Source organism: Halichoerus grypus, chromosome 2 (genome assembly GCF_964656455.1).
Source record: "Halichoerus grypus chromosome 2, mHalGry1.hap1.1, whole genome shotgun sequence".
NCBI classification, from domain to species: domain Eukaryota; kingdom Metazoa; phylum Chordata; class Mammalia; order Carnivora; family Phocidae; genus Halichoerus; species Halichoerus grypus.
Genome location: NC_135713.1, coordinates 176933664 through 176960141, shown reverse-complemented (window position 1 = coordinate 176960141; position 26478 = coordinate 176933664). Strand labels below are relative to the sequence as shown.

General features: G+C 42.8%; 1 protein-coding gene, 1 long non-coding RNA gene and 2 other non-coding genes across 5 annotated transcripts in view; 1 reads left to right on the top strand and 3 right to left on the bottom strand.

Annotated features, from left to right (window-relative positions):
• TEX14 (testis expressed 14, intercellular bridge forming factor) overlaps nucleotides 1–26478 on the bottom strand; it is a 120134-nt gene that overhangs the window by 57320 nt on the left and 36336 nt on the right. Inside the window, exon 3 of the mRNA XM_078064697.1 lies at nucleotides 3019–3133. Coding sequence (XP_077920823.1) covers nucleotides 3019–3133 — 115 coding nt within the window. The remainder of the gene's footprint in view (nucleotides 1–3018; nucleotides 3134–26478) is intronic.
• LOC118529799 (small nucleolar RNA U3) lies at nucleotides 3848–4062 on the bottom strand. Its single transcript, XR_004914311.1, has one exon. It is a non-coding gene; the product is annotated as a small nucleolar RNA U3 (small nucleolar RNA).
• LOC118529798 (small nucleolar RNA U3) lies at nucleotides 18367–18580 on the bottom strand. The gene has a single exon (XR_004914310.1). It is a non-coding gene; the product is annotated as a small nucleolar RNA U3 (small nucleolar RNA).
• Nucleotides 18843–19952, top strand: LOC118529794 (uncharacterized). 2 transcript variants are annotated; one of them, XR_004914306.2, is made up of 3 exons: nucleotides 18843–18912; nucleotides 19000–19061; nucleotides 19303–19952. It is a non-coding gene; the product is annotated as an uncharacterized LOC118529794 (long non-coding RNA). The 2 variants fall into 2 exon arrangements; XR_013445409.1 differs by lacking the exon at nucleotides 18843–18912 and having other exon boundaries at nucleotides 18921–19061.

Here is a 26478-nt window from a genome sequence, read left to right as displayed (position 1 = left end):
CTCTCATCCTCTCTCAAATAAATAAATAAAATCTTTAAAAAAAATAAAAAACAAAAATAAACAAAATAAACAAAATCTTTAAATAAATAAATACATAAAATCTCTTTAAAAAGTCTCCCAGTTCCAGACCCCTAATCCTCTTGCTCAAAGGCAACTACTGTTACATGTTTTTGTATGCTTTCAGAAATGTTCTCTGCATATACAGGGAGGAATAAGAATATGCTACGTAAACTGTTCTGCATTTAAGTTTTTTCACTTAACTGTATCTTGGAGAAATTTCCATATGACAACATACAAGCCACCTCCATTGTTTTTAACAGCTGCATAGTATTCTAATGTATGTACCATAATTTAGTTAATGAGCCACTGGAATATCTGTCAAAAATACAGAGTGTCAGAGTATACACCAGACTAAATCAGAATCTGCAAGCATGAGGCCCAGGAATGTGTGCCTTTTACAAGTTCCCCAGGTGATGCCAATAAGGCTGGCCTGCACCCACTTGATATCTCATTGTGAGCTCTCTCCTACTGGTAGTTCAGTCTCCTATTGCACACTGCACTGTAAGAACCATAATATCCTCCCAAAGGTTGAAACTAGAGGCCTGCAGAGTGATTTGGCAACTCAGAGGCATGTTTTATTAGGTCGACATAGTGTTTTAAAAAAGAATCTAAAATAATGGACAAGGGATACATGGGTGGCTCAGTAGGTTAAGCATCCAACTCTTGATCTCAGGGTTGTGAGTTCAAGCCCTGTGCTGGGCTCCATACTGGGTGTAGCGCCTACTTAAAAATTTTTAATAAATTAATAAAATAAAATAAAATAATGGACAATATTTAACACTTGGAAAATTTCACATTAAAAATCGGGATTTTCAGGGGCACCTGGGTAGCTCAGTCAGTTAAGCCTCTGCCTTCGGCTCAGGTCATGATCTCAGGGTCCTGGGATAAAGCCCCACATTGGGCTCCCTGCTCAATGGGCAGCCTGCTTCTCCCTCTCCCTCTGCCTCTCCCCCCCACCCCAGCTCATGCTCCCTCTCTCTCTCTCAAATAAATATATAAAATCTTGGGGCACCTGGGTGGCTCAGTCATTAAGCATCTGCCTTCGGGTTAGGTCATGATCCCAGGGTCCTGGGATCGAGCCCCACATCGGGCTCCCCGCTCGGCAGGAAGCCTGCTTCTCCCTCTCCCCCTGCTTGTGCTCCTGTTCTCGCTCTCTCTCTGTCAAATAAATAAATAAAATCTTAAAAAAAATAAGTAAATATATATATAAAATCTTAAAAAAAAAATACTGGGATTTTCAGCCTCTTGGAAATTTAGAAGATCTGGCTTTCCTGGCTCCCTTTCCTACCCAGGAGCAACAAATGCCTAACCCTTCTTAGAGAGAGCCTGTGCCCATTAACTCCACTTGGTCCCACAGGCATCTGACTTTTTGAGTTCAATACGGCTGTGCCATCACAGCATTTCCTTTGAGCACTTAGTAATACAACCTCCCCCCAGAAATTTCCCTTCACTTTGATCAAAAGATATTTTTTAAGTCACATGAAAATGGTCCTATCACGGGCGCCTGGGTGGCTCAGTTGGTTAAGCGACTGCCTTCGGCTCAGGTCATGATCCTGGAGTCCCTGGATCGAGTCCCGCATCGGGCTCCCTGCTCGGCAGGGAGTCTGCTTCGTCCTCTGACCCTATCCCCTCTCATGTGTTCTCTCTCTCATTCTCTCTCTCTCAAATAAATAAATAAAATCTTAAAAAAAAAAAAAAAAAAAAAAAAAGAAAATGGTCCTATCACAAAATACAAAGCCAGGGGGTTTGCCTTCCCCCCTTTGACAATGTGCTTTCCTACCTCCCCCTGGCATCATGGGGACTTCTAAAAAAGGAAAGTCAAACTGAGTTCTTAATGCCTGGGCTCCTGGTCTCAGCTCTAATCATTAACACACCATTATAGGCCAGTCACTTAAATTTTCTGGGCCTTAGCTCCTTAACCTGGAAATATTAAATGTTTGAATGATTTGATCTTTAAAGAATCCAGCTCTAAGCCTCCACAAAACAGACATAATTACAGATGACTGGAAAATGCTGCATTTTTGCTAAGAACTCCAGGGATTCCCAGTGTGGCCTCCTACCACACTGTTACCTGCAAACAGATGAGCCAGCCCTTTCTTTCTGAGCTTTGAAATTAAACATTAACACAAGACAGGAGAGTATATGTGAGTCTAGAAGGAAACAGCAAAATGTCCACTGTATTAATTTATATCTGGGTTACAGAATTCTAATGTCAATTGGTGTTTTTTCTTTATACTTTTGGAAGCTTGCAAGTTTTCTCCCACTAAGCAAGCAACCCTATAAAAAACAAAAAACAAAACCCCCAAAATCTTCTGATATCAATACTTTTTCTTTTTAAAGTACATTAAACAGGGCCTCCTCGTGTAAGATGGGAATGTTACTTTATGACGTTTATGATTATATTCTGGAATTCCTGTGGAAATCAGCTAGAATCATGTAAGTGTTCAAAACCTGTTTCTGGTTCTGTCCAATAGCAACTGTAAAAGTACCTGCTGTCCCCTCCCTCTCGAGGAGGTGGTTGTGAAGATCAAGTGAGCTGGTGCCGGAAGAGCAAAAGTGCTACACTGTTCCACATTAAAAGTTGGGTCAACTGTTAAACTCATATTCTTTTGGACCACAATTACAAGAGCAAGGCAAGTGATCCTGAGAAAATGATGCCAAGTATATTATTGGTTGGTGGGTATGTTAAACTGCTTAAGTGAATCATACAAATTATAATCTGGGGTGGAAATATGCAAACGGTACTATTTAATAACTAACAATTAAGTTCCCCTTATTTTACTGGACCTAGTAAAAACTGCTCAGAAAACTTCATTAGCAGTTAAAACTATGTTTCAACATAGCTATGCAACTGTATTTCATTGATATAAATTAGTAATTTTAGTATCTTCTCAAATTGTTTTCCAAATGCCCCAACTCATTTTAAAAGCATACTACTAGCCATATCATTATACTTACTGATTTGGATCTGACCCATAATCCAGCAGAACATCAACTAATTTTGTAAGGCCTAATAATGCTGCAACGAAAAGTGCAGTCTGGCCCAAGGAATTAACTGCATCAACATAAATTCCTGCAAAGTAAACGCAAAGATGAATATAAGTATCAGGAAACTTCCTAAGATAAAACTACAGAAGTTCATGTTAGGGCACAAAGTAAAATTCCTTTACACAGTACTTTCTTATATTAGTAATATAAACTTCTTTCCAAAAACAAACACATTTACTCATCAAAAATATTATTCACAAAAATTCTAGGAGAAACCTAGAAAATTTGGTTTAATCGCGGGCGCCTGGGTGGCTCAGTTGGTTAAGCGACTGCCTTCGGCTCAGGTCATGATCCTGGAGTCCCTGGATCGAGTCCCACATCGGGCTCCCTGCTCGGCAGGGAGTCTGCTTCTCCCTCTGACCCTCCCCCCTCTCATGTGCTCTCTCTCAAATAAATAAACAAAATCTTAAAAAAAAAAAAATTTGGTTTAATCGATTAATATTGGCTTTCTGTTCAGAATCCTCCCAATCCCACCTCCCATCTCCCGTTCGTTCGGCTTCTGCCTCTTTACTCCCTCAAACTAGTTCATTACAAAAAAAAAAAGAGTTTTTTTAACCACCACAAAATAACCCACCCACCCCCACAGACAAAACCATTAAAAAAAAAGCACAAACTGCCACCCACCCCCAACACAGCCGTAAAACAAAACACATGACATCTAAATTACATCCGATAACACCCACCACAACACCTCAAAAAAAAAACACAAACACTCTCTTACACGACTATAAACAACGAAACCACTCAGACTGCATTCTCTCCCTCTAACTCCCCAAAAAGGAGAGAAGAACGATCATCAACGGCAAGAGGCAGTTGCGAACAACAACACCAAAAGCCTTCTTCACGCTCAGAAGAGAATACTGCACCTCCTCCTCGTGGTTTCGGGTACTCTACACATTCAGAGAAACTTCTCTAGTAACAAACTATAGAAATGATCCCTGAAAGTATAGTCTTAACAGCACCACTACTAATTTTCCGAAGTGGAAGAAACCCACGTACATTTTACCCATGGTGACTTTATTTAACGTCACCATTCTTTCCAAATGTATATTAGCATGTATTTCCCAAAGAACTGTTCCATTACCAAAGTTCGACAAAGCGTTTTTGAACATAATGCGTTTCAGAAGACAGGTCAAGTTATCACTTTAATTAACATACGGCTGATAAACAGCCAATCGCACGGCATTTTCCCCACTTACCCCTCCCACCCATTGCCCGGCAATTCCGCCTCGTCAGTTTTACGTAGACCGCTGACGACTACACAGCGCGCCGGAACTCCAGGACGCGTCTTAGTTTAGACCGACAGTAGAAGCGAGGAATCCTTTCTCCACCCCGCCCCCTCGAGAAAAACGGAAGTGGATGATGAAACCGATGACCTAAGCCAAAGAGTTTTTGCAAAGCACTCCCGGTTATTTAAACTTAATCCCGTGATCTAAATACCAGCCATATAAATGTTGTGGGGTTTTTTTGAACAAATCAAGGAATCTTTATTTACATAAAAGGTGTTTAAACAAAACAAAATACATAACTCTGCTTAAAGTTCCAGGAGCTCTCCGCTCTTGGGCTAAAGACAAAACTCAACATAGCTTATCAGGCCGTCCATGGTCTGGCCCACACACCAACTCTCCAGCCTTATTTTGCACCAAGTTCCCTCTCACTTCAGCCCTACTGAACTTCAGCTCTTTTGCTCACCATATTCCCTTCTGCCACAGAGCCTTTGCAAAAGCTGTTCCCTCAGACAGGAATTCTCTCCCAATCCCTTTCCCAACTTAACTGCTGTTCATCATTACGACACATCTGTCCAAGTGTCATTGTCTCAGGGAACTCTTCCCTGACCTCCTTAACCAGAGCCAACATCTTCTCTTGAGTGATTATTTGATTAATGCCGCTCTTTGCATGAGACTATGTCTGGGAAGGGCAGAGACTATGAAATGACCTTGTATACCCACAATATCCCAAACACCTGGTACTAAAAGAATGAATCCAAGCAAAGGTGTCCAGTGCAGAGAACTGGGTTAAGATAGGAGTCCTTAACATTATAATATGTCATTTTAAAGCCATGGGGGTTAGTGAGTCACAAAACATTCTACCTAAATAGACAGCTGAGGATGGAGCCCTGAGGCCCACTAACATTTTAAGGGGCAAGCTGAAAGGACAAAGCCAAAAAGTAGCAAGAGAAGGAAACCAAAAGAGGTAAGAGAAAAACCTGGAACAAATGGGTCACAGTGACAAGGGATAGGAGTTTCAAAAAGGAAGATCAGTCAACAGCATCAGACTGGAGAAATCTAGTAAGAAGAAGGATCAGTGTTCTTGATGAGAGCAGTGCTAGTGGGGTTCACATTTCTTATTGCTCAGGTCTCCCTATGTTACAAGTATTTGTGGCATGTCTTCTTCCCTACCAGACTATCTCCCCTAACCTTCAGGGCAGAAACTGCCAATTTCTCTCTCTTCAGTGCCAGGTAAACTTACTTGACCTAAGCAAGCCTAAGCGTAGAGAAGAGCAGCAAGAACAATGTGGGAAAACAATTCTCCATGGATAGCTCCTGTGTCTCCAAGTCAGGAAAGTAAGGCACTAATGGCCCTGTGTTCTAGACTATCTTTTTGAAGATGTGTGTATACTAAACTTTGGAAGATAAAGTATCTTCCTTTAGAGCAAAGGGCAGGCATGCTCACTGTCCAGTATAATGAAGGTAACAGCTTCTTCTGGAGCAAAGGTTATACTGTCCATTATAGAAGATAAGCTCAGGGTGCTTCTGCTGTAAAGCAACCCACCACATGTGCAATGTTATATAGCTCTTTGCATGGCTCTGTGGGAATTAGGGCTTGAGGAACCAGCACCAAAAAAGCTAAAAGTCTAACTACTGCTGTTGCTATGAGTAATAAACTATCACTCAATTCTGTGACCCAGGAATCTCCTGTCTTCTGCCTGCTTCCATACACCTGAAGCAGCCTAATTTATAAAATCGCAGATTATTCATAATTCTGGTTAGGAAGGAACTACAGTTTAGGGTAGCAGACTGGTTAATCCCTGGAGTTCATGAACTAAAAAATTAAATCAACCAGGGCCTCCAAAGGCTTAGGGAAGCACTTAGGGAGGCAATGACCAACAATTCTTGAGAAGATACAGATGGCTGCAGAGAAAAATAGTTTGAAAACCACTGTCCCCACAATTTACATAACAGCCTTTTAGTGATTTCCTAGTAGAAAACATTTATTCATTAATTCACTCATTCAACAAGTATTTATTTTAGGCCAGCCCACTGTAGCCATGTTGTGACTGATAAAAAGATGACCAAAATAAGTCCCCCGAGAAGTGACAAAAGGCAGCTTTGACATGGTACAAAGATTGAGTAAAAAGGTCAAAAGACCCGGGTTCAAGTGTTGAAGTCCCAATGACAACCCTTTTTAGCCTGGAGCCTCCAGATGGGTCAGTCACCTAATCTCTGGGCCTCCTAGGAAGCAAGACCTGATATTAATAACAACGTGTGCCAGGCACCATTCTAACGCAATCCTCAGAACAGTACTGTACAACAGGAGGAAGGTACTAATATCACTGTTTTGTGGATGGAAAAACCGAGGTTTAGAGGGGGTGAGTAATTTTCCAGACATCACACAACAATCTGGCTCCGAAGTCCCTGCACTACAACATATTGTCTCCCTCTCATCGTAATTCCTCAGGCTTGCTGCTCAGAATCGCCGAAGGCTTTAGTCACTAAACAATGCTGTCCACAGCATTAAACACAAAGTGGAGATAAAGTACTAATTTATTTTATTTTATTATTTTTTTTTCTAAAGAAAGGCAGACTGCCACATGCAGCGCCTCATTTGGATGTGTCTGGAGTCTTGGAAGCTTTACTACCCTACGTTCTCCTACAAATGGACCTTGAGAGCTTGTTTGGAGGTTCTAGCAGGGGAGCGCAGCTACTCGTATACCCTTCACCGAAGAACGGTCCTCCTCCATCGGGGAAGGTCGTCCTCTTCGACAGAGCCCGCAGCTTCGGGAGGGACGCACATGGAGCACTGAGGGAGGAAGGCGACACCCACCTAGCCAGCCAGATGAGCCGAATCAACCCTAGCGATCAGTGGGGTGACAGATGTCGCAGCCAGATCGCCCTCACATTCTGAAGTATTAATTTCTGAGAGCAGGAAACCTAGATAGCTTTGGGAGAAAGTGGAATGATGGGGTGTAAAGGGAATGAGAGGATAAATAATATGTGTATCGGAAGGATGGATATTTCACCCTACTCTGCAATATTCAATAAACCAACATAAAATGGTGCCTGAGTTGAAATAATGGGGGAAAAAAGATAAACTTGAAGCTTGAAAAAAAAAAAAAAACGAGAAAACATTCAGAACTGGAGAAGAGGTGGGAAAACAGACACCTTCCTAAGTGCAGTTAGGAATGCGAAGTGTTACAGTGCTTTTGGAAAGCAATGTGGCAATATCTATGAAAAGCTGGACCCAGAAATCCCACTTTGAATATTAAAAATCCATTATGTAGGGGCGCCTGGGTGGCTCAGTCGGTTAAGCGTCTGCCTTCGGCTCAGGTCATGATCCCAGGGTCCTAGGATCAAGTCCTGCATCAGGCTCCTCGCTCAGTAGGGAGCCTGCTTCTCCCTCTGCCTGCCTCTACCCCTGTTTATGCATGCATGCTCTCTCTCGCTCTCCTCTCACAAATAAATAAAAACTTAAAAAAAAATGAAGATTTTATTTTTAAGTAATCTCTGCATCCAACGTGGGGTTTAAACTCACAACCCCGAGATCAGGAGTCTCATGCTTTACTGACTGAGCCAGCCAGCCAGCCACCCCTGTTGGGAGTTTTTTGGATTAGTGATTCAATTTCTTTGCTGGTTATCAGTCAATTCAAATTTTCTGTTTCTTCCTGTTTCAGTTTGGTAGTTTATATGTTTCTAGGAATTTATCCTTTCTTCGAGGTTGTCCAATTTGTTGGCATATAGTTTTTCATAATAATGTTCTCTTATAATTGTTTGTATTTCTGTGGTGGTGTTATTTCTTCTCTCTCATTTATGATGTTATTTGTTTGAGTCCTTTCTCTTTTTTCTTGTAAAGTCTGGCAAGAGGTGTATCCATTTTATTGATTTTTTTCTTTTTTTCTCAAAAGACCAGCTCCTGGGGCACCTGGGTGGCTCAGTTGTTATGGTCCCAGGGTCCTGGGATCGAGCCCCGCATCGGGCTCCCTGCTCCACGGGAAGCCTGCTTCTCCCGCTCCCACTCCCCTTGCTTGTGTTCCCTCTCTCGCTGTGTCACTCTCAAATGAATAAATGAAATCTTAAAAAAAAAAACAAAAAACAGCTCCTGGGGATGCCTCGGTGGCTCAGTCGGTTGGGCGTCTGCCTTCGGTTCAGGTCATGATCCCTGGGTCCTGGGATCGAGCCCCACATCAGGCTCTCTGCTCAGCTGGGAGCCTGCTTCTTCCTCTGCCTGCTGCTTCCCCTGCTTGTGCTCTCTCGCTCTCTCTGACAAATAAATAAAATCTTTAAAAAAAAAAAAAAAAGCTCCTGGTTTCAATGATCTATTGTTTTTTTGATTTCTTTTTTTTTTTTAAGATTTTATTTATTTATTTGACAGAGAGAGACACAGCAAGAGAGGGAACACAAGCAATGGGAGTGGGAGAGGGAGAAGCAGGCTTCCCGCAGAGCAGGGAGCCCAATGCGGGGCTCGATCCCAGGACCCTGGGATCATGACCTGAGCCAAAGGCAGACACTTAACGACTGAGCCACCCAGGCGCCCCTGTTTTTTTTATTTCTATATTATTTATCTCTACTCTAATCTTTATTATTTCCTCCCATCTGCTGGTTCTAGATTTTGTTTCTTCTTTTTCTAGCTCCTTTAGGTGTCAGGTTAGGTTGTTCATTTGAGATTTTTCTTACTTCTTGAGATAGGCCTGTATTGCTATCAGCTTCACTCTTACAACCGCTTTTGCTGCATCCTAAAGGTTTTGGACTTCTGTGGTTTCATTTTCATTTGTTTCCATGTACTTTTTTATTTCTTCTTTTATTTTCTGGTTGACCCATTCATTGTTTACTAGCTAATCAAAACAGTATGGTACTGGCACAAAAATAGTCACATAGATCAATAGAACAGAATTGAAAACCCAGAAATAAACCCACAACTATATAGTACATTAATCTTAACAAAGCAAGAAAGGATATCCAAAGGGAAAAGGACAATCTCTTCAACAAATGGTATTGGGGAAACTGGATAGCAACATGCAAAAGAAAAAAAGTGGACCTTTTTTTTTTTTTTTTTTTAAGAGAGAGAGTACACAAGCTAGAGCAGTGAGGGGGTGGGGGACAGAGGAAGAGGGAGAAAGAATCTTAAGGAGGTGGGGCGCCTGGGTGGCTCAGTTGGTTAAGCGACTGCCTTCAGCTCAGGTCATAATCCTGGAGTCCTGGGATCGAGTCCCGCATCGGGCTCCCTGCTCAGCGAGGAGCCTACTTCTCCCTCTGACCCTCCCCCCTCTCATGTACTCTCTCTCATTCTCGCTCTCTCAAATAAATAAATAAATCTTAAAAAAAAAAAAAAAAAAAAGAATCTTAAGGAGGCTCCATACCCAGCACAGAGCCCAACACGGGGCTCGATCTCATGACCCTGAGATCATGACCTGAGCCAAAATCAAGAGTCAGATGCTTAACTGACTGAGCCACCCAGGCACCCATGGATTACTTTCTTAAACCATAACAAAAATAAATTCAAATGGATTACAGATCTAAATGTGAGACCTGAAACCATAAAAATCCTAGAAGAGAGCACAGGCAGCTCTTTGACATCAGCTGTAGCAGCTTTTTTCTAGACATGTCTCCTGAGGCAAGGGAAACAAAAGCAAAAATAAACTATTGGGATTTCATTCAAATAATAGAACTTCTGCATATCAAAGGACACAATCAACAAAACTAAAAGGCAACCTACAGAATGGGAGAAGATATTTGCAAATGACATATCTGATAAAGGGTTAGTATCCAAAATATATCAAGAACGTATACAACTCAACACCCAAACAACAAATAATCCAATTAAAAAATGGGCAGAAGACATGAACAGACATTTCTCCAAAGAAGACATCCAGATGGCCAATAGACACATGAAAAAAATGTTCATCATCATCACTTACCATCACGGAAATGCAAATCAAAACTACAATAAGATATCACCTCATACCTGTCAGAGTGCCAAAATCAACAACAGAAGAAACAACAGGTGTTCGTGAGGATGTGAAGAAAAAGGAACCCTCCTGCACTGTTGGTGTTAATGCAAACTGGTATAGTCACTCTGGAAAACAATACAGAGGTTCTTCAAAAAGTTAAAAATGGTACTACCCTACAATCCAGCTATCACACTACTGGTTATCTACCCAAAGAATACAAAAACACTGATTCAAAGGGATACATGCACCCTGATGTTTTTTAGCAGCATTATCTACATTAGCCAAGACATGGAAGCAGTCCAAGTACCCACTGATTGATGAATGGATAAAGAATATGTAGTATACATATACAAAAGAATATTATTCACCTATAAAAAAGAATGAAATCTTGCCATTTGCAACAACATAGATGGTGCTAGGGAGAATAATGTTAAGCTAAATAAGTCAGAAAAAGATGAATACCATATGATTTCACTCACATGTACAATTTAAGAAACAAAACAAGCAAAGGGAAAAAAGAGAAAGAGATACAAACAAAAAAAATACTCTTTTTTAAAAAAAATATTTTATTTATTTATTTGACAGAGAGAGACACAGCGAGAGAGGGAACACAAGCAGGGGGAGTGGGGGAAGGGAAGCAGGCTTCCCGCGGAGCAGGGAGCCCAATGTGGGGCTCTATCCCAGGACCCTGGGACCATGACCTGAGCCAAAGGCAGACACTTAACGACTGAGCCACCCAGGTGCCCCCAAAAAACATACTCTTAACTATAGAGAACACACTGGTGGTTAACAGAGGGGAGGTGGGGGGGATGGGTGAAACAGCTGATGGGGATTAAGGAGTGCACCTGTTGTGATGAGCACAGGGAGATGTACGGAGTTGTTGAATCACTATATTGTACACCTGAAGCTAATATAACACTGTATGTTAACTATACTGGAATTATAATAACTTAAAAAAAGATATTCTAATACAGCGCTTAGAGTGAAGAAGCTTACAACACAAGAAACAATTTTTTTTTCACATGAAACAGTGGCACAAAGCAATAAGCAATAAAATGATTAAACTGTAGAATCTACTGCCTAAAGTTTTGGCAATAAAAAAAGAAAGAATTTTATGAAATTTTAAGGACTTAAAAACATGAGTATCCAGGTTCAAAGACCCCACTAAGTACACATCACAATGGAGGTCCACAGGTCTATGCTGAAGCATTATCATGACATATAAGAAGACCAGGGATAAAGAGAAGAACATTAAATTCTCCAGAGTAAGTAAAGGACCACTTCACATAAAAAAATCAGGAATCTGAATGGCATCAGGGTTCTCAATAATAAGACTAAAAGCTAAGAGACAAAAGAATAGCTTCAAATCCTGGGGGAAATTTATTTCAACCTAGAATTTTGTTCCTTCCAAACTATCAATCAGGTATGAGGATAGGGGAAAAACTTCAGATTTTCATATTTTTTTTTTCAGATTTCAAAGTAATTACCTCCAATGCACCCTTTTTCTTTGTTTCAGTAAAATGTAAGAATGGACTAAGATAGAGGAATGGAATCCAGAAAAGATGAGCTGTAACCCAGGCTAAGGGAATTCCCAAAATGTGGCTGAGAGAAAACCATGGGTTCAAGTTGTTCTAGAGAGATGGTGGTCCTGCTTGGACCAGAAGAGTAGAGAAATGTCTTCAAGAAAATATCTAAACCAAGAGATTATAAATTTGACATTGGAAAAAAATGTACTGAAAGTGTTCTGAAGAGTTATTAAAATGGGTGGCAAGAGTTCATTGATTTACATAGAACTGAGCAATAAAAAGGAGTCCATTTTAACTCCAGGTAGTCTGAAATTAGATTTGCCAACTTTGCAGCTCCTGTCAGATGTCTGCTTTTTATTTTTTTAAAGGATTTATTTATTTGAGAGAGAGTGTGTGAGAGAGAGAGCACGAGCCAGGGGGAGAGGCAGAGGGAGAAGCAAGCTTCCCGCTGAGCAGGGAGCCCTATGCGGGGCTCCATCCCAGGACCCTGGGATCATGACCTGAGCCGAAGGCAGATGCCTAACTGACTGAGCCACCCTGGTGCTCCAGATGTCTGCTTTTTGGAAGGAGAGTTTTCAGACTTTGAACCCACCAGAGGCTTTGAGCTCCCGGGCTGTGGCTGCCTTTTCCATCCCTCTAGGGAGCAGGAACTGCTGGGTCTTCTTTCACAGCTGTTAACAATGGAGGTGCTGCGCCAAAGCCTCCAGCTCCCCCACAGGCTCCGTCAGCACGAGAACCTGGAGCTGTGGACAAAGTCTAGTACAATGGCGCTGAGTCTGGATGTGAATGGTTTTACCTGGAAATGACCAAGTTACTCACATTATACTGATTATACTGAGATTCATCTGGGCATCTGGTGGAGAGTGTAAAAATAAAGACGGAAAAGGAATGGAAATACTGTCAGTAGGAATACATCTTTAATTCTCATCCCTCCCTTTCTTCTTTCATTCATTCAACAATAAAAAACAACAACTCTGGGGTGCCTGGGGCTCAGTCAATTAAGCAAACAACTCTTTTTTTTTTTAAAGACTTTATTTATTTGACAGAGAGAGTACAACAGAGGGATCCTATAGTCCCAGGATCAAGTCCAGCATCCGGCTCCCTGCTCAGCAGGGAGTCTGCTTCTCCCTCTGCCCCTCTCCCCTACTTGGGCACTCACCCATGCACGCGCTCTCTCTCTCAAATAAATAAATAAATACATACATACATACATACATACAATCTTTTAAAAAAAATTAATGGCCATGCTTAATTAACATAATCCTGAATGACAGCCAATGACACCCTGCATCTTTTAAAGCCTAGGAGGCATTCCCTCTACATTCCCTCTACAGTAAAGCAGCCTCACCCCTAGAAAGCTAAAGGAAATGATAGGCCTTTGTTAGTGAGAAGCAAGCTGATTCAAGAGATCAGTAAACAATAGCTTTTGCATGAAATCACTGTCCTAAGAGTTTGACTTTCAGGGGGACCGGGGTGGCTCAGTCGTTAAGCGTCTGCCTTCGGCTCAGGTCATGATCCCAGGGTCCTGGGATGGAGTCCCGCATCGGGGTCCCTGCCCCGCAGGAAACCTGCTTCTCCCTCTCCCACTCCCCCTGCTTGTGTTCCCACTCTCGCTGTGTCTCTCTCTCTGTCAAACAAATAAATAAAAATCTTAAAAAACAAAAAAAAATTTACTTTTAAGTAATCTCTCCACCCAATGTGGGGCTCAAACTTACAAACCAGAGATCAAGAGTCACAGGCTCTACTGACTGAGCCAGCCCAGGCACCCATGACTTCAAACTTTCTAATTAAGGTTTTTGTTCAAGTTTATCTCTTAATTCAGGCAAAGACCCTGCAGAAAAAACATAACTTGTTGGGAACCAAAACCACTCCCTCAAGCAAAAACGACTGCCCTGAGCCAGCAAGACCCCACCCAGGATTGACTCTATGACAATGATCCCTTTAACCTTCACTGCCTATCTGCATGTACCCACCCACCTTTGCCCTCCATTTTCTTTATGTAAACCCGGAAGTATTTGGGGCATTCACTGGTCTTAGACACTAGTTTGCTGTCTTCCCAGTGGTGACCTCACTGAAATAAATTCCTTTCTAGTTCTACCACCACTTGTTTCTCTGTCTTTGGGTTTTGTCAGCAACAAGAGGCTGAACCTGGTCTGTTTGAGACACCCCCCCACCCGCCCGGAGCCAGGTATTCCTGCACCCCTTATAGCTCTGTGCATCGGCTACAACTTGAGCGCCAATTCTTTTTTTTTTTTTTTTTTTAAAGATTTTATTTATTTATTTGAGAGAGAGAATGAGATAGAGATAGAGAGCATGAGACGGGGGAGGGTCAGAGGGAGAAGCAGACTCCCTGCCGAGCAGGGAGCCCGATGCGGGACTCGCTCCTGGGACTCCAGGATCATGACCTGAGCCGAAGGCAGTCGCTTAACCAACTGAGCCACCCAGGCGCCCCGAGCGCCAATTCTTAACACTATTAGCTACTATTTATTGAGGGCTTACCAGGTACCAGGCATCATTCTAAGTACTTTACATATTAGATAAATGCAATTGTTAATCATCCTAGTTTTATGGATGGAGAAACTAAGACACAGAAAGATTAGGTAACTTGCCAAAGGTCACACAGCTGTTAAATAACAGAGCTGGTAGGTCACCTTAACTATTATCCCACTTTGCTATGTGCTAAAATACTATTCTAGGTACTGAGCATACAGAGGTATGGAGGTGAGTAAAGGCCCCTACTCTCACTCTGAGTTTACATTCTAGTGAGGGAGAGAGATGACAGCAACAAATACCCACGACAGTATTAGATAATGAGGCATGCCAAGGATTTTGAGTGCTGAAACTGAGAGAGATTGGTAGCTACTTTAGATGTGGGTGGTCGAAGAAGGCCTCTCTTTGGAAGTTACATTTACACAGAGAAAACAACTAATGCAAAGATTCAAAGAAGGGAACAAAGTGGCATGTTCCAGCAACTTGAAGACAGCTAGAGAGCGTCAGGGTATGAGGGAGAGGTGAGGTGCAGGCAAGGGCCAGATATGTGAGGGTTTTCTAGGCAAGGATGAGGCCAGGGGAGTCTGGATTTTAAGTGTGAAGGGAAGCCACTGAGAGGTTTAAAGCTGTGAAGACCAGTTTTGAGGCCACTGCTTCAGGTGTCTGTGGGAGAGATCATGGTGGCTTGCATTTGGGTGTATGTAGCAAGGAAAGAGAAACTTGGGCTGTTCTGGAAGTCGAGTCAATAGGATACACTGATGGGACTTGGTGAAGGAGGGTGAGGGAAATAGGTTTCAAAGGTGACAAGCTGGTTTGTGCCTAGAACAACCTTGTGGATGGTGATGCTAATAGGGAAGACTGTGGAAGAGACAGGGATTTCTCATCTAAGAAGGGAAGGCCTTTTTCAGAATGGGGGAAAGGAGCATTCAAACCACTATACTTGCTTTACCTAATTTAACCCTTACAACAATCCAATGTGTTGATGCTATTACTAATACATCTACCTTCGTTAGAGGGACAGACTGAAGTTAAGAAGTTTCCCCAGAACCCACAGCTAGTGAATAGCAGACCAAGGCGTCAATTCCAGAGCATACACTTCCCTCACAGCCCTCAACCTTTAAAGATGACCAAGAACTAATTTAGGGGGGGCTCCTGGGTGGCTCAGTCGTTAAGCGTCTGCCTTCGGCTCAGGTCATGATCCCAGGGTCCTGGGATGGAGCCCCGCATCGGGCTCCCTGCTCCTCGGGAAGCCTGCTTCTCCTTCTCCCACTCCCCCTGCTTGTGTTCCCTCTCTCGCTGTGTCTCTCTGTCAAATAAATAAATATTTAATAAAATCGGGGCGCCTGGGTGGCTCAGTCGTTAAGCGTCTGCCTTCGGCTCAGGTCATGATCCCAGGGTCCTGGGATCAAGCCCCACATCAGGCTCCGTGCTCGGCGGGAAGCCTGCTTCTCCCTCTCCCACCCCCTCTGCTTGTGTTCCCTCTCTCACTGTGACTCTCTCTGTCAAATAAATAAAATCTTTAAAAAAATATATATATATATATATATATTTAATAAAATCTTTAAAAAAAAAAAAAAAAAGAACTAATTTAGGGCTCAAAGTGAAAGCTTGGCCACTGTAGATCCAAAAGGAGAAAATCAAGGAGGAAATACATGGTACATAACTAGAGTGGAAGAAAGAGAAATTAACTGTGATCTGGGGAGGTACTTCCAAGACCAGGAAGCAATCTCAAGGCTTCAACAGCAGGGAAGGAAAGGAGGCACACTCTCAGGAGATAAGACTTTTTCTTTCTTTCTTTCCTTTCTTTCCTTTCTTTCTTTCTTTCTTTCTTTTCTTTCTTTCTTTCTTTCCTTCTTTCTTTCCTTCTTTCTTTCTTTCCTTTCTTTCTTTCCTTTCTTTCTTTCTTTCTCTCTCTCTCTCAATTTCTTTTAGGTTTAAGTAATCTCTACATCCAATGTGGGGCTCAAACTCACAACCCCAAGATCAAGAGTTGCATGCTTTTCCTACTGAGCCAGGCAGGCGCCCCTTTTAAATTCTATCTTTAAGTAATCTCTATACCCAACGTAGGGCTCTAACTCACAACCCCCCCCTCCCCCTGCCGAGATCAAGAGTCACATGCTACACCAACTGAGCCAGCCATGCACCCCTCAGGAGATACCTTTTCCATACCTGCACCCTGGGATGATTATTTCATTCCCTCTTTTTTTTTTTTTAAAGATTTTATTTATTTATTTTACAGAGAGAGACACAGCGAAGAGAGGGAACACAAGCAGGGGGAGTGGGAGAGGGAGAAGCAGGCTTCCTGCTGAGCAGGGAGCCCGATGTAGGCCTCAGTCCCAGGACCCTGGGATCCTGACCTGAGCTGAAGGCAGATGCTTAGGCCACCTAGGCGCCTGAGCCACCTAGGCGCCCCTTTTAGATTTTATTCTTAAGTAATCTCTACACCCAAAGTGGGCTCGAACTCACAGCCCTGAGATCAAGCGTTGCATGCTCTACTGACTCAGCCAGCCCAGTACCCCTCATTCCTTCTTTATTCTCATCTCTCCTACCCTTCCTCACCAGCCTCCCTCAGCAATGTTTTTGCCTCACACTTGGCACAGAACTAGAAGCTATCATTTGAAAAACCCTCACTATGGTCTCATTACATGGATGAACTGCCTAAATCTGCACTCCCCATCAACTCTGGCCAACTCAAAGGCCTGCCCCTGGGAGCTGCTCTCTCCTAAATCTGTTTCTCCTGCTGTACCCAGTCCTTCCATCTGCACTCAGACTTGTTCTCCCATCTTTAATTCTCCCATCTCCCTGGGCGCCTGGGTGGCTCAGTCGTTAAGCATCTGCCTTCAGATCAGGTCATGATCCCTGCTCTGAGGGAAGCCTGCTTCTCCCTCTCCCACTTCCCCTGCTTGTGTTCCCTCTCTCGCTGTGTCTCTGTCAAATAAGTAAATAAAATCTTAAAAAAAAAAAATTCTCCCCATCTCCCTGTCTACATCCCACATCCCCCACCCGCCCCCAATGCATATCTACCTCTATACTCTCCATCACAGCTTGATCTTCTGGGAGCCCATCCATCGGGCTTCATTGATCAGCCCATCCCAAACCAGCTTCTATCTCTGCTGCAAGACCAATAAAGTCACCACTAAATGCCATGGCTTTCTATCTGTATCTTGATCTCATCTGCTTTCTACACATTTTTCTGTTCTACTTTCCTTCCTTGACTTTGATCAAGCACATTCATCTGGTTTTCATCCTACCTGTTTGGCCACCCCTTCCTTCTCAGTCAGCTTTGGGAGTTCTGTCTGTTAAAGGTCAGAAATTTCTCCTAAATGTGTCCTAAACTGAGCTCTACCATCACTTCCCACCCCCCTGCCCTACCATTCAGTTACTCCTCCTTCTCCCCATTTTAACATAGGGAATCATTTGCTCAAGCCATAAAACCTGACCATTATCCCTCACTCATACCTATACTGAATCAATCCCCCAAGTCCTACCAATATTAAATATCTTTCAGATCTAGTCAGCTTCTCTTTCTCCGTCACCACCACCACCTTCCCCTACTATCTAGATGAATGAAGTAGGTGCCCAACCAGGCTTCACACTTGCCATTTGACTCAATCCCTACCCCAACCTAACTGCCACATAGCAGTTAGTAACTTTAATCCACAGAGCAGATCAAAACCATTCTCCTTTCAATAGCAGCTCACCACCCTTAGAATAATAGAGAAAACTGTATCTCCAGCTCTCCATCAAAGGGCTATGACTAAACCATCCTCTCATTCTTCTTCTGAAAGCTCTAACACTAAAACACAGTAGTATGTTTCCTTCCAGTAAATTATACACAGAAAAAAAAAAATGATTTGATACCCATAAAACACTGCACCCAGATAACTCCAGTGTTAAGCATTTCCTAACCTGAACCGCTATTCCTCTGCTTTTCTCTTTGCCCCGCTACTTGCACTAATACTCTCATTATCTTTCTCTACCAAATACTCATAAAACAAAACCAAAAAAAAAAAAAAAAAAAAAAAAAACCACCCCATAGTAATTCTACTTTCAGTAACCATAAAAAAACCCACCAAAACCACTCAGACGGCATCCCTTCCCTCTAACTTCTCCAAAAGAGAAGAAGAACGATCATCAAAGACAAAGGGCCGATGCAAAAGCAACACCCAGAGCCAACTTCACGCTCAGGAAAGGATACTGCGCCTCCTCCTCGTGGTTTCGGGTACTCTACACGTTCAGAGAAACTTCTCTAGTAACAAACTATAGAAATGATCCCTGAAAGTATAGTCTTAACCTTGACCCCGCGGCCTCGGCTTGGTCTATGGCAGCCGCACACTTTGCGCTGATGACGACATTTTTCGCACTTCTCTCATTTTCAGAACTATCACATAAACAAAGTATTGTTTTATACACCATCTTTTAAAACACTCTGCATACTCTTAAGAGTCTTTTCCTTTAAGAAAACTAAGTCTTCTGGTTCTTAATTAGCCTATCACGGACCGACAGCCAACCAGAAGCTCTTGTCTTTCTGACGCTAAAACTTCCGGACTAGTTTAAGATAAGGGTGCGCTGGGGGGCGCCAATCAGTACCAGCATCTCATGTATTACACGCCCCATCTTTGGGTGGGAATTTTTTTTTTTTTTTGGAACCTCTAAGACCCTGAATTTGAAAAGTTAGTATGTAAATTAATTTGACATTTTTACTTTCAGACCGGCTGCTGGTTACTCACTTGTGTGTGGATTTGAGGGGCACATATTGGACTCACCTCTGGGTAGGTTTTCTTTCTTTTTTTTTTTTTTTCAAGATTTCATTTATTTGACACAGAGCGAGAGAGGGAACACAAGCAGGGGGAGTGGGAGAGGGAGAAGGAGGCTTCCCGCAGAGCAGGGAGCCCGATGCCGGACTCGATCCCAGGACCCCAGGACCACCACCCAAGCGGAAAGCAGACACTTAACCGAGCCACCCAGGCACTCCTTGTTTCTTTCTTTTTCCTTTTTTTTTTTTTTTTAAAGATTTTAGGTTGCTTTTCAAAACAATGTATCCAGGTGTAGAGAGCAAAATGGAGTCTCTCATGTCAAGCAGGAGCCTGTGTCAAGCAATGACCGCAAGCAGTTAAGGTACTGCAGCTAGAAGACACCACCCAGACCAACCTCAGCTGACACCCCAGAACTGATAACGAGTAGAACCAGAGGAGGTCTGCAGAGACCCAAAACTGATTAAATTCCTTTAAAACAGGAAGGATTTTGGCAGGAAACTGTCAGACTCTTCAGACCTGATCCCTCTATGTCTGACCATTTTAAAAAGGCACTGCCCCTGAAAGCTCTGACGGACTGATCCCTGAACAGAACGGAGATCCTTCACTGCCTGAACATCGGAAGCAGTAAGTGTCAAGAGCTGACCCGGACGAGACATATCTCAAGCCTTATCTCAACTGTTCAGCCACGGACTGACTTTGCGTTTGGTTGGTTAACTTCCTGCACCCTTCCGTTATCTTGTGTGTTGTGTGGCTTGAATTCTGTCCTGCTCTGTGTGCTGTGTAAGAAGCCAAGCTTAATCCCATGGTGAATTGTCATTGAGTTTGGAATCCTGAACCTGCTTTATAATTGTGATTTAACTTTTGCTTTATGATTGAATAAAGCTGACATTGAGGAAAGACACAAAATATGTTCCAGGCCTTCTACTAAACCCTTTGCATATATCATCCCATTTAATCTTGGAACCAACCCTAAGAGTTTGAAGAAATGAAAACTTAGAATATTAAGTGGCTCACCCAGGCCACAAGGCTGTCTGTCTCCTGCTTCCTTGAGCACTGACATTCCACCTTTCTGTATCTTGTAAGTCCTTATCTCCTTCCATGTAACCCAAAGAAGAGGCTCTTTGTGTTTTGCCTAAGACTAGAACCAGGTAAAACTTAATAAACTGACCTGACTAAAGTAAACCCATAAGGAAAGAAATAGGCAGTAGAAATACTGGGGGGGGGGGGGGGGTGCAGAAGTTACAAAGGGAGGGGCGCCTGGGTGGCTCAGTCGTTAAGCGTCTGCCTTCGGCTCAGGTCATGATCCCAGGGTCCTGGAATCGAGCCCCACGTCGGGCTCCCTGCTCAGCGGAAAGCCTGCTTCTCCCTCTCCCACTCCCCCTGCTTGTGTTCCCTCTCTTGCTGTGCCTCTCTCTGTCAAATAAATAAATAAAATCTTAAAAAAAAAAAAAAAAGAAGTTACAAAGGGAGAAAAGGCGGAATCCGGGATGCACTGTCTGAGGAGCAGTGAGACATCATTTAGGCATTTCTTACAAATGCTAAGGAAGAAAATCATAGGGCCGCCATTCCTAAGAAAGGGTGACTGGGGATGAACTACTTACTGATGGGAGTCAACTTAGCAATTAGAGGTGCTATGAAGAGGAAAAGGCTAAGAATACACCCTGTGTCCTGACTGGAAGGCCCTTTGGCCATTTCCTGATTGACAACAGCCATGTATTTGCCCAGTGAATAGCACTCAGAAATTCTGTGACAGATCAAGAAGAAAATGAGACCCAAAACTCCTGTCCTCAAGATTACTAACAAAGCGAGTCATCAACTGGTACTCAGTGACAAGCTAGGCCTCCCTAAAGGAACCTGAGACCTCACTCTGCGTATCTCACACCCATGTGATATACACACACATACAAACACCCTACTTCTGAGCACCAAAAAGAGAGTGGGGTAAAAGGCGGGGCGGGGGGGGGGAACCACATGATCCTTAACTATATAAAATGTTGAAATAAGGAATTGGACTAAATAACCACCTTTGAAAGTCCCTTCTAGCTCTGATATTCTCAAATTGCCTTCTTCATATCCTTAACACCTCTCTGAGGAAGGTTTTTATTATTATCCCTGTTTTACAAAGAAATGGAGGCACAGAGAACTTAAGAAACTTCTGTTTGGTCAGCAACAGTGCCAGACTAGGTCTAATACTAGCATGCAGCACATAACAGATGCCAGACCTCAGCTGCAGATCTGCCTACCTGACATCTAGTTGACTGACATCCTGAACTGAATGTCTCAAAAGCACCTTGAATTCAACATGTCCAAGCTAGTTTTGCCTGCTCCCTAAAACTAGGTCTCTTCCAGTTTCCTAACTCGGTGATGGTACCACTGCTCACCTGTCCAGGAGCATAAACCACTGCCCACAAACCCATCCAGGAGCACAAAACAAGGGTCATCTCTGACACCTTCCTTCACACCAACCTATCATAAGGCTGATGATTTATCTCCCACATACCTCTCAAATTCCTCCACCTTTCTTCACCTCTACTATCTCCTTGGCTGGTCAAGTGATCATCTTTCAGCTGGACAGAGCTTAACCTACACTCACCATTGCCCTTCTCCAATCCATTTCCTACGCAGTGGCCAGGTTCCCTTTCAAACTTTTTTTTTTTAGGTTTTATTTATTTAAGTAATCACTACACCGCACATGGGGCTCAAACTCATGACTCTTAGATCAAGAGTTGCCTGCTCCTCCAACTGACCTAGCCAGGTGCCCCAGGAAGGGTTCTTTCTTTTTCTTTACCTTTTTTTTTTTTTTTAATAATTTCCACACCCAATGTGGGGCTCAAACTCATGGCCCTGAGATCAAGAGTCATATGCTCTTCTGACTGAGCCAGCCAGGCACCCTCCCTTTCAAACTCTAAATCCAATCATGCCACCTTTGAGAAGCAATTCTCCATGTCTCTCACATTTCTGCACATCAGCTTTTGTTCTGAAGAATCTACTCAAGGATATTTGTATCGTGAACAGACTTGAGAGCTAGAGACAGTGTCTCCCTCCAGAGCAAAGAGCAGGCTTGTTTCCTATCCAATATAATAAAGAATATGTCTCCCTCTGGGGACAATGTCAGGCAGGTGTATGCCCCATTATAAAAGACACAGCTCCCCTGCTCCTGGGTTTCCAAAACCCCTCTTCTGTCATGCAGCCTACATCGTGTGCAGGCATCACTTGGCCCTCTTTGCATCACCTTCTGGGAACTTGGGCTCCAGTACAAAAATTACAATACTTGAGCTACTGCTCTTGCTGGGAATAATAAATTGTCCTTTATCTCTGACCCAGGAATCTAGTATCCTGTGCTAACATCCACAAAACTGTGACAGGCTAACTTGGTAGCTTGCAAATATAGTAGAACCTCAGATCTTGACAGTTACCTCACACACTTACCTCTACCCTGCTGAAAATACTTCATTGGCATCTCACTGCTCTCAGGATGAGAGCTTCTAAGGCCCTATATGTCTTGGCTCTCCTCTTGTCTCTCCAATTTCATGCTTTAGCTCACATCTCCAGTTCTCATTGTCCCACACTCACCCACTTTCATGGAGTCTCTCATATTCGTTATGCTTCTACCAAAAAAGACCTTCCAACCTGTTGTTACCTTTGCTAGAAATGCACTTCCTTGCCCTCTTTCCCTGGTTAACCTGTGATACTGTGATACAATAAGAAATACATATTTTGGTCTTTATCCTGACTCCTGACCAGAGCTCCTAAAACTTTTGTAATTTCCTAAGCAATAATGGTTCTAAGAGCATTTTTGTTTTAGTATTTGGTCTTTGATCCTGTTTCCTGACATATTTCCTGGGTGAAAGATGCATCTTTTGTTCTAATGAGACTACTCTTGGTGGGATTCAGGATGGAAATTGGTCACCAGAAAGAAAAAGCCAAGATTGGGGCGCCTGGGTGGCTCAGTCGTTAGGCGTCTGCCTTCGGCTCAGGTCATGGTCCCAGGGTCCTGGGATCGAGCCCCGCGTCGGGCTCCCTGCTCCATGGGAAGCCTGCTTCTCCCTCTCCCACTCCCCCTGCTTGTGTTCCCTCTCTCAGTGTGTCTCTCTCTGTCAAATAAATAAAATCTTAAAAAAAAAAAAAAAAAGAAAAAGCCAAGATTAGAGGCTTGGAACTTTGAAAGGCACCTGGGTGGCTCAGTCAAGTTAAGTGTCCAACTCTTACTTTCAGTTCAGGTCATGATCTCAGGGTCTGAGCTCGAGCTCCACGCCAGGCTCTGAACTGGGTGTAGAGCCTACTTAAGATTCTCTCTCTCTGCCCCTCCTCTGCCTCTAAAAAAAAAAAAAAAAGCAGCTTGGAAATTTGAGCCCCACCCCTGAAACTCAGGGGAGAGGGGAGGAGCTAGAGATAGGGTTAATGATCTGTCGTGTCTATGTGATGAAGCCTCCAGAAAAATTCCTGAAGTATGAGTTTGGAGAGCTTCTGGGTTGGTGAACACATGAAGGTGCTGGGGAGGGTGGCACACTTGGACGGGGAATGTAAGCTCCACATCCCTTCCCCATATCTTGCCCTATGCATCTCTTCCTCTGGCTGCTCCTGAGTTGAGTCCTTTTACAATAAACTGATCAAATAAGTAAACTGTTTTCCTGAGTTCTGTGAACTGTTCTAGCAAATTCTTAAACCCAAGGAGTGAGTTGTGGAAACCTCTGATTTGTAATCAAGTCAGACAAAGTTTTGTGTAACCCGAAGACCCACTACTTATGTCCGGTGTCCAAGGTACTGGGTGGGGGCAATCTTGTGAGACTTGAGTGCTTAAGTTGTGGGATCTGATGCTATCTCCTGGTAGACAGAATTTAATTGAATTGTAGAACACTCACCTGGTGTTGGAGAATTGCTCAGTGTGGGGAAAAAAACCCACACATTTGATGTCAGAAGTATTGTGAGCGAAAAAATAAGAGTTTTCCCTTTCATCACTATTTTTAAATCTTTAGATCTTGGGGAGTCTTTCTTTCTGATTCCCACACAGCTGGTACCCCGCAGCAGTTATGATTTTATTTTTCTTTGGGTGATTCTGCTATCCTATGTTCCACCTCTAGACAGTGAAAAGAGGGACTCTTACTCAATTACCATTGAGTCTCCAGCCTTTAGCATGGTGCATGGCTAGGAATGTGCTCAGTAAATAAACACAAACCTATATGAGGTCACAAGGAAGTAAATGACTACTAAAAGTAGAAGAATAATAAAGACTTGTGTTTCAGAAGAAGAACAGAAGTGGATCACTTTTAAATACATTAAAGAAGAAACTTTAGCTTAGAATACTTTTAAAGAGGGGTACCTGGGTTGCTCAGTTGGTTAAGTGTCTGACTCTTGATCTCAGCTCAGGTCTTGATCTCAGAGTCGTGAGATCAAGCCCTGTGTTAGGCTGCACACTGGGCAAGGAGCCTAGTAAAAACAAAACAAAACAAACAAACAAACAAAACTCTTAAAGAACAGAGGAATAGGGGTGCCTGGGTGGCTCAGTTGTTAAGCGTCTGCCTTTGGCTCGGGTCATGATCCCAGGGTCCTGTGATCCAGCCCTGCATTGGGCTCCCTGCTCCACAGGAAGCCTGCTTCTCCCTCTCCCACTCCCCTTGCTTGTGTTCCTGCTCTCGCTGTGTCTCTCTCTGTCAAATAAATAAATAAATAAAATCTATTAAAAAAAAAAAAAAAAAAGAACAGAGGAATAGCCCCAAACACCCAAATTGTATGCCAGGCTCTAAAAGGCCTCAGTACACTAACCAGTTCTTAGCATTTCTATCAGGTCAGAAAACTTAAAAAAAAAAAAAAAAATTCTTTTTAAAGAGCACTTTAAAAATAAAAGATAATTCCTGATCAGGCCTCTATTGAGGAAAGGAAACCCACACACACTTTGCTTATTGGGGAGATGGTTTCTCATGTGGCCTCCTCAAAAAATCAGCAAACTTTGCAAGCCAGCCCCTTCAAATAATGACTGATTTCCAGGAAGCTACATTAGGTGTCATCTCTTTAAGAGCTCTGGATCCCAGAGAAACAGGGAAGTTAGTGTCAGGTTTGTGTTCTTTGGAACCAGTTCAGTCCTCACTTACCGGTTGTGGCATCTTGGGCAAATTCCTTAACCCTGTCAAAGAAAAATGGGTTCTCTCCCCAAACTAAGCACTGGGCAAACTGTATTCTGCGCCTTTGCTTGTAGCTTGAGAAAATCACTGTTGAGAGCAGCCCGGTTAAGATCAGAACCTTTCCTTGGGGCTTTGCTTCAGCACTGTTTAACAGGTTCGTACTTCCATGTTATGGGGAAACTACTGTTGGGGAATGAAAACTTGCTGTTCCAAATAACTACAGATGTAGCCTCATCGTTTGCTTCTTAGGTGTATTGTGTGTGTACGCCCCACTAACAAAAATCCAAAACATCCAAACATCGAGTCTGGTAAAGATGTGGATCAACAGGAAGTCTCATTCATTGCTGGTGGGAATGCAAAATACTACAGCCACTTCGGAATACAGTTTGGCAGTTTCTTACAAAACTAAAAATACTCTTATCATAAAATCCAGCAATTGCACTCCTTGGTATTTACTCGAAATGAGTTGAAAACTTATGTCACACAAAAACCTGCATATGAGGGATGCCTGCATGACTCAGTCGGTTAAGCATCTGCCTTTGGCTAAGGTCACGATCCCAGCGTCCTGGGACCAAGTCCCGCATCAGGCTCCTTGCTCAGTGGGCAGCCTGCTTCTCCCCCTGCTTGTGCTCTCTCTCTCTCTGACAAATAAAATAACATCTTAAAAAAACCCAAAAACCTGCCCATGATATTTACAGCAGCTTTATTCATAATTGCCAAAACTTGGAAACAACCAAGATGTCCTTCAATAGATGAGTGGATAAACAAACTGTGGTACATCCAGACAATAAATATTATTCAGCAATAAAAATGAATGAGCTATGAAGCCAACAAATGATACAAAGGAACTTTAAATGCATACTGCTAAGAGAAGCCACTCTGGAAAGGCTACATCATTTGGTTTCAACTATATGATATTCTGGAAAAGACAAATATGGAGACAGTAAAAAAAATCAGTGGCTGCCAGGGTTCACATAGGGAGATAAACAGGAGGAGCATAAAGGATTTTTAGGGCAGTGAAATTATTATGTATAATACTTAATGGTGGAAATAACATACATCTGTCCAAATCCATAGAAATATATAGCACAAAGAGTGAATCCTAGTGTAAACTATTAATTTTAGTTAGTAATGAAAAAATCTATGAACTAGTGTAAACTATGTAAACTATGTGTACTATGAACTCAATATTCACTAAAAACAAACAAACCACACATTAAAACTATACATTAAATCTGTGGTTTCAGGGATATCTTGTTCAAACACAGATGAAGTAAATAGTGGGTAGATTACCCACTACAAGCAGACCCAGA